Below are 9,026 nucleotides of genomic sequence, written 5' to 3'. Positions count from 1 at the left end.
TTAAATCTCGTGTTTTCGCTCGAAAGGGTCGCAGGGAGATAACGCAAAATGGCAGAATTCAGCAACCATACGAAATGGACGCATAAAAATGTCTACGTCACTGCAAAGGGTAAGACAGGAATGGAAGATAGATAGACGACCGGAAGTGCTGATAAATAAATAAGTAGGTAGGTACGTAGGTACCATCCAATCTATTCATCTGTCCGTCCGTCTATCCATCTATTTATAGTTTCGATTGGCTGATATAGGTCATGGTCACGAGTTATTATATTGTGGCCACAATTTACTAAGTTGTGGCCACAATTTACTAAGTTGAGGCCACGATTTACTAAGTTGAGGCCACAATTTACTAAGTTGTGGCCACGATTTACTAACTTGTGGCCACAAGTTACTAAATTGTGGCCACGATTTACTAAGTTGTGGCCACAACTTAGTAACTTGTGGCCACAATTTACTAAGCTGTGGCCACAATATAAATAATAAAGTGTTGCGGATGTCACCTCTGTGCCACCGTATATACCAGTCCAGTACTGTGAATTGTACTTTTTCGTGTGTAATTATGTATTTTTGCAAAGCGATATTTTTTAAATCTTGAAATCTTGAATCTACAATTAAAATTGTTTAAATGCCTTATGATACAAAGTGTATCACATGTCTACATTGTCTGATGATTTTAAGATTATATTCCAAAACAGTGATTAGAAACAAGTATTCAAAACAAACATATAGAACGTATCATCATAATCAAACGAACTTTACGCCAGTATGTTGGAAACGATCATAGAAACATGGAAACATATAAATTAGAAATGATTAAACTGCATATTGATTTTCTGCTGATAACATGAATTGCTTCTCACGGTAATGATTACATAAAATGCAGGGCTGTCGATGTTTGCACTAATTTTATTCTATATCTATTTGAATAATCAAAAATTCGTATTAGACAAAAGTTTTTGAACTTGTCAGTTCTCTAGTTTCAGATTTTCCATCTCTGTTTCCTCATCATTCCTTTTCTCCAGCATATTTTCCATGAAATCTTCTGCCAGATACAAAATCTGTCGTAGTGATATCAGAGCAAGGATGTTGACATTATCATCGAGTTCTAACTCGTTTTCGTAGTTCCTCACCGGAAGTACGTTTGCGCGTGGTAGTCCCAACAGCTGTGCTGCTTTGTCCACGTGCTGTTCAACAGTGTGACTCTTGTAGGTGGAGGAAACGTCTGCCTGGACGTCTTTACATAACGTATCTATCTTTGTAAGGAGAATGATCTGTGGTACTCCTGTAAACGAAAGAAATAATGTCACTGCTCATAAAAATAAGCTAGAAAGGTGTCCAAAGACGGGTGCACCCACTATGTGATGCTAGAACACAAAAGTGAGAGTACTGTAATGGCACGTCGACAACAGAACATACTGATCTTATGGACTGAAAAGGAAATAAATTTCTTATTTGAATATCCTTCTATGTTCTAAATGTTTCAGGCTAGACGACAAAAATGACATACTATCTTTGACCTCTAAGTGTGATCTTGAACTTTAAGCAATGGGTCTAAGTGTTAAATTTGACACATCGTCTGGTGGTGAATGTTTGTGCCAAGTAATCTGAATATCGGTCTATCTGTAGAAAGATAAGATAAAAAAGTTATAGCGGAATGAAGGAATAACCTCCAAGAGTGATCTTGACTTTTTAACTAGGGCTATTGGTCTTGCATGCAACACATTTTATAGTTATGGTAAATTATTGTGCTAAGGTACTTAAATATCCACCAATTTATACTTATAGACTGAAAAATGTTCAACCTCCAAACGTGACATTGACCTTAAAGGTTGGGGTATTGATCTTGAACGCAAAATTCATTCGACTGTGTCTGCCAAGTTATTTGAATATCAATCCCTACAAACAAAAGTTTTAGAGCAGACAAAGAAGAATATACTATTTTTTACCTCTAGATGTTAACTTGACCTTTTCAGGTAGGGGTCTGGATTCTGCACGAGACACGTCGTCTTGTTATGGTGGTAATTTTTGCCAAATAATTTCAAATTTCGACATAGCACAACAGCGGACGGACACAATGGTCATGTACACATGCATACATGCACGTACATGTATATGGGGTAACACTATATGCCCCTCATTTGTAACTGTGGGGACATAATAAATTTGACAATAACTTACATTTCTGGTGCAAAAGAAATTGGACTTAAGCCTAAAGCAATACTTAACAAGACTTTCTGTTATTACTATATCATTTTCACATTGTTTTGAAAGTCGAATGTTTATTGGTACAAGTACATATATCCTTACTCGACGGAAATGTATCTCAAGGACCTTTAAAGAATTACAACTAGCATTTAAACGACATGATAAATCAGTGCCATACACAACTTTACTTTGTGTATTGTAAAGTAATATCCGCTGTCCTAACATGTGCAACATGCTCACCTTTCTGATTCATCAAGGTCTGGAAGCTTTTCATTTTCTCTATTAGTTTTGTTGACAACACTTCAAGCGTTGTTGCATCCAATACAAACACTGCACACGTTGTCATGTCATCGGGTGATGGATTTGCCTTGAAACCCTGGCTCTTTGGGTTGATTGGTTTGGCCGGATTAAACTTGAACAGAAAATGTCACAACTGTTAATGTAAATCGTTCTCCACAGTGCCATAAACAATGAACACCGTATTTTCAACACAGTGAGATTAAGATTCAAATCATTTAACTTAACGTAAAAGTAATTGTGATAACACATTATTTTGCTACAAGTCAGTTTATAACGGCTTTAACAGTCTCAGCAGTCAATTCTTTTAAGTTATACATTCTGGCGTGGGTCTAGCCCTAGCAATATAGCTTAGAGTAATAATGCGTCGACGTTATATATTGATCCATAGGCCTTTAGTTTATTACATCAACTGATTCCTGCTGATTAATCAAATTTGAAACTGTTTACCTGATAATAGTTTGGAATGTTGCCATCTAATAGGTAGTTACATTCCATCACATCTAGACCTTGTGACTCTTCTAGACCACGTGTGTCACACAACCGGAAGTTCAGTGTCGCACCAAATTTCACTTTCACCTTGTAAGGCGTGTACTAGAAATACCATGGTAAAGAATGTTTTTTAAACCATTCTACACTGCAGAATAACATATGCCTCTATAGGCGAAAATATGAAAATTTCCTGTTCAGTGTCAACTTGGCATAAAATATGAACTTGTACATTACTAGAATATAACATACCTTTAAATGCGACTTCTGCGTGAAAAAGTACTACTGGGTATAGAAGAAATTATCTTGACGTTTTAGCAAGTTATCCAGCACAACAGCAGCATGTTCAGCACTAATGTAAAACAAATATGCCTCATGACGAAAACAACTGTGTGTCAATTTAATTCTCAAAATAGCTACATGACCTTTAAGCTTGACCTACTGTCCCCAAAATTATAGGGGTCATCTACCATCCTACATTCGATTGTAACTAACATAGTCTATAATCAAACGATATGAAATATCAGTATACATGAAGCAATCATCCTATAAAGTATGACGACAGTATATACCATAATACTGTTTTCCGTCTCCGCTTCACTCCTTCGTAATCTCATTTTTGTGACAACGTACCTTACTAGAGTTAATTTTGTGACTTGATTAGATAGTCAGTACAAAATTAAAGTATTATTTCCAAGTCAGTGTTGCTCGCTAATATACTTCAACAAGTTAAAGCATAGCAAAAATTCCTTCTAGGGCACATCTATATAAATATATAATGATCATCTTGTAAAATTGTGGTTGCAATATCTGTTTTAAATATTGGTCATCAGTGTGTGGAACCCAAGGGTCGGACACAAGGACAAGACCATTCTACCTTACTGATATTCCGTATCCACCCCCACCCCGTTTAATCAGGGAGTCGGTGGCGCAGTGGTTAGCAGGTTGGACTACAACGTCAGCGATCCGGGTTCGATTACCGAACCCGGATTGATTCCCGGTTGCGTCTGATATCCCGACTAGTGTTCAGTGCTGGGTAATTTACTTTAATTGGTACTCTTTCCAACAGTATCGGTCTGAACTAGATGCTGGGGAGGTAAATATGACGACTGCAGTGGGCTAGGCTGGAAATAAGTTGTCGTCTACCCACGTTAAACAAGAAACTTTACTTATTTTTAAGCGCCCCTGGGGGCGTTACATTTTAAACCAATGGTGCTTTAGATACAAAAAACTAAAATTCTGGAAAAGAATTATGTTGTTTTATACTGCCTAACAATGTCAAGTAAGTATTTACGCTAACATAAATTGTTAAATCCAACAACAAAGTAAATCCGTTACCACTTTCAGTTGAGTAAATACGGCAATAAAAATACACTGGCTATACACGTTGACCCGGTCAGTAGTGTTACATTCGATGCGTGAATTTGATGCGCATATTTAGAGGGTCGCAATGGGGTTTATTTTCACATATTGACCATGCATTCGAAGGTAACGATAATATTCAGTTATTTGCATGTAAATTTGCTGATATATGTCTACCTGTTTATACACATGTTATGCTCTTCAAGAATAAAGGAAATAAAAGAATCAATCATCCCCGGGTTTAGTAATATGTAATCCACAGAGCGCGTTCAGTCAGAGTCGCCTCAATTAGGAAAGAACAATTTTAACGTCAGAGGTAATTTCTAAGGTCACGGAGTTTGATTGGCCAGCTTGTAACGACAATAGCTTTCGAGGTCATTGCTCAGTCAAGTGTGACTTACCAACCCTAAATGTCCCTTCTCAAGAGAAGGAACAACAATGACGACCATGTGTTTCAAAAATAGTATCCTTTCTGTCAGGATCTGGGCATATGTTGATTGTAGCATCAAATATTGGGGAATAAATAAGAAATATGCCAATCTGCCTTGATTTGCTTTGGGTTTTACGGCGCGCCAACACAGAACAGGTTATATGGCTACGAACTGGACTTTAACTTTTGGTTTCACATCTCATTTACATTGAAATGAAAACAAGAGGTACGCAGCAAAACCAAGTGTTCAGACCCTATTAGACGCTTCTTACGATTATATCATGTAAAGGTAAGGCAGTGATTCCGATTCATTGCATATACGAGCCATCCTAGGATTACATGGGACCCGAACAATGTCATATATATGCTGTAATTACGATTACGGTTAACATACAGCAGTTGTAAGACTCTGTTCTGCACTGCCGCTGCCCGCTCTTTGTGTTATGCGACCTCTGAATATAGAGTTGATGGTGTTATAGAAACTAGACTTCCCGGCCCCCACAGGACCAATCATCAGGATACGGGCGTCTTTCACCTTCAAGTCTTCAAGTGGTTTGAAAGTTACGATGTCTTCTGTAAGCTCGTCTAAGAACTGCAATTATTAAGGTATAGAATTAACTACATGTAATTAAATTGCGAATACAAGTAAACTTACGAAATAGAATATTTGAAACATTATGCCTGTTGTATCAAAAATTATATATCAGATATAATACGTTTATTATGAACGTATTATTCTAATATGCTTGTCTCTGTTAAAACACTAATGACGTCACGTTAACGCGCGGTGACGTCAAAGTTTTTGTTGCGACCAAGAAAGAGCGCTTCTATATTTTATCTACTGTTTTAGATTAAGGGCATATCAGAATCGAAATAATTTATAGCACAAACGTGTTTTAACACTATTTATGCACTCGGGTTGTAATACGTCGTTCAAATATTTTCAGGCTGCGCTCTCGTGAAATTATTACGCCCGATGTATAACCACCCACCGTGCATAAATAGTCTTAAAGCACTCTTTTGCTATAAATTATTTCTTAATTAAAAAGTCAGTTATAATCATATAGGTCAGTTCCGTTTCTTCGGTTCAAAAAAAATATTTATAGCTTACCTTTTCATTCCAAGTTTTAGTTTTTCGCCAGGGCTTTTGTTGAGTCGGAATTCTTTTACCATCTGCAAATGGAATCAAAACTATCTTTAAGGTTGAAAAATACTTTAATTTACAGTTCTGTATTAATCATTATGACTGCTTATACACGTAGCTGTTTATTTTACATCTCATACAGGTGTTGCAATAAAAACATCTATTTTATACTAATACACTGTTAGTAAAAGTTCTACCAGATCTGCTTTTCAGAAAATAAATTAATGAACACTCAAGGTAAGTATTCATACATCTTATTGATAAAACATATATTAAACTATCAACAAGAATTAATGATCATTTAAATCCGAACATTTGGTTAAATACTACCATTCTCGTGCCAAGTAGGGAAACCGCAAACAAGGTATTTTCACACCCATAAGACCCTTATGCGTATCAGCTCCCTATTACCTCGCCCCAATTGATAATAAACATAATTTGAATGCTTATAGCAACGTAAGAAAAAGTGTTCAGTGTGAACTCCTTAGTGACCACCTGGAAGTCCCGATATATAGAAACCACTATGTACCTGCAACTTTGTACACCTCAAGCTCCGTGACGTTCATGTTACCATTGTTGATCTGGTGTGCAGTGATACCCTGATTGTCGAAGGTTGTTCCAAAACCATCCATATTGCCGTTGAGGGAAAAGTAGGTACCTGAGCTATTTATTGTGCTTGAAAAGGTACAGAGGGCATTACCAGAACCAAAAACTGGACCGTAGCTCGAGTGGTTGTAGCACGCATTTGATTGTTGGCCATTCCTTATTGCAAACTTTGTAGCTTTGTCATTTCCATTAAATCTCAGCTGATACAGGAAAGCAGCGGTGTTATTGGTCCATGCACCGCTACTGATCCAGCTGACAGGGGCATATCCTCCATACACAGACCCTTGTGGATTATACAGCACTGTGACAGTAGCTCCCTGGTTGTCACAATTCTGATGGAAGGTTGTAGCATTACAGCCATCTCTTGTGATAGCATAGAGCAGTGTAAATGTTTTTGGACCTGTACCTATCCATTGTTCTAGCTGGTCCATGTCTTTATCTGATAACTTTCCTCCCATTGTATGTTTTAGTTATACCTGTACATATAAAAGATGTATCAAAATGTAACAATTGGTTTTCTATATTAAATTTTCAGACGTAAATTAGTCAATACTATTTTAGATGTCGTTGATGTGAAAAGAGCTTATTGCTGACTTTCAAGCTACGATACCGTCTTTAAAAAATGAGATCGCTTCCACATTTAATTATGCCTCTATTAAATTTAAATTGTGATTAAGTAAGTAAACATTTTGATGAAAAGTAAAAAATAAAATGATGCAGCCAGTTCTAGATAGTATTGATGTACAAAAACACTCGTATCAAAATATCATGAAACAATATTATTCAAGTTGTTATTTAATGATATTATGATAATTACATGTATGTAGTATTTAGCTAACTTACCTCTGTCTTACTTCTATTTAATACTATATAAACTTTATTATCTGTTTTTGAAGATTTTAAAATGTTGATGCTCATCTGTCCGTCTGTCCGGAGGACAGTGAACAGTGGTCCAGTGCTTAAACACTTTGATCAATCAAGAGGACCCGGATTTGAATCTCTGTTTGGGCACAGTAATTTCTGAAATGCTGTTAATAGTATTTCCCCCTACTATAGTACTGGTTATAATCTCTGGCACAAAGAAGTTGTGCATCGGTGTATATTTAAAAAGCGCTAGGCTATGTTTACTGGACATGCCCGTATCTATCTTATACTCATACTGTGGGGTCTAGAGCGAAGCAAAACAAAGTGATCCCGATTGACTCGATTTAAGGCCACTTGTGGCAAAACAGTTCTAAAACAAAAGGCATCAGATCAACTTCTTTCATGATTTTCATGCATGACTTTGTGTTTTTTTTTTTTTTTGTTTTTTTTTGGTTTTGTTTTCAACAGTAGTACTTCCTGAAAATATGTGGAACGGATCACGCTACAGGTGAACCCTCTTCTATAACAACAATCATAAACTACCAAAGTTAATAAATATGCAGGCACCAAAGTTAACTAATATACAGTTAATAAATATACAGTTGCCAATGTTAATAAATATAAAGTTAATAAATATACATGTACCAATGTTTATGAATATACATGTATCAATGTTAATAAATATACTGGTACCGATGTGAATAAATATACAGGTACCGTTGCAGCGTTAAGGATTTACAGCAAACTAAATCATTTGAACCTGACCTTGCTTAAGAAACATAGCTTGATTGCATTAGAAACTTTACAGTTTTTAAATATGATGTCTCAGTCTCTCGTTTAACTTCACAGTTGGCAACTATTTCATAAATTTCTATTTTTGAAGATTTTGAAATGTTGATGCTATCCGGAGGACAGTGAACAGTGGTCGAGTGCTAAAACACTTGGATCAATCAAAATATTGAAATATTTATTTCAGTAAATGTTTCTTTTATTTTTTTATGTATCAGTTAGGTTGCTCCGTACATTCTAAATAAATGTTTTATTGTATCTTTTCGGTATCCACCACGAGACAATTAATGTTCTATTGCTGTCTCTTTGAACATATATGATAAAACTATAAATCTGTAATATCAACTAATGTGATAAAAAAAATTCACGAGTATCCATACTTAATAGTTATTAATAGTTCTAGCAATTATTACATAACTTTTCATATAAATAGCCGGTCCATAGTTTGTGCTATTGGCCGGTCTATAGTTCAACGCTAAATTTTGCTTGGTTAAAGTCAGAATTTCAATGAAAATAATCATGTAAATTTCTTTCTGATGTCATGTAATAAATGTCTTATTGAATGGCTTGCCTGTCAAAAGCCACTACTGACCGTAAAGTCATTCAGTTAGTTTATAATATTCATGCCTCTAGTATTATGTCAAAAACCGCAATGGAAATATAAGGGATACACTAAGAGTATTTTCTTTTTTGTGCCGTCCTTGGTATTGATGCGTACATGGGCCAGTTTTAATGTTTTAACCATGCTGATATACATCTATAATACACCGTACATATTTATTTGCACTATATTTATAGTTTAGATGCATTTCAAGCATTTCCTTCGGTGAAACTGTAAAC

General features: G+C 35.8%; 1 protein-coding gene across 1 annotated transcript; it reads right to left on the bottom strand.

The window, feature by feature from the left end:
- Positions 1-890: 890 nt before the first annotated feature.
- On the bottom strand, positions 891-7,782 carry LOC123526262 (interferon-induced protein 44-like). Its single transcript, XM_053520748.1, has 7 exons — positions 7,377-7,782; positions 6,457-7,009; positions 5,895-5,956; positions 5,178-5,375; positions 2,953-3,096; positions 2,446-2,617; positions 891-1,282 (listed from the first exon to the last, which is right to left on the bottom strand). Exons 2-7 carry the CDS (start codon positions 6,989-6,991, stop codon positions 966-968), a joined length of 1,428 nt encoding a protein of 475 aa, XP_053376723.1. The 5' UTR covers positions 6,992-7,009; positions 7,377-7,782; the 3' UTR covers positions 891-965.
- Between the last annotated feature and the right edge of the window lie 1,244 nt (positions 7,783-9,026).

Source organism: Mercenaria mercenaria, chromosome 1, assembly GCF_021730395.1.
Source record: "Mercenaria mercenaria strain notata chromosome 1, MADL_Memer_1, whole genome shotgun sequence".
Lineage (NCBI taxonomy): Eukaryota > Metazoa > Mollusca > Bivalvia > Venerida > Veneridae > Mercenaria > Mercenaria mercenaria.
This window is presented reverse-complemented; position numbering and strand designations above follow the sequence as displayed.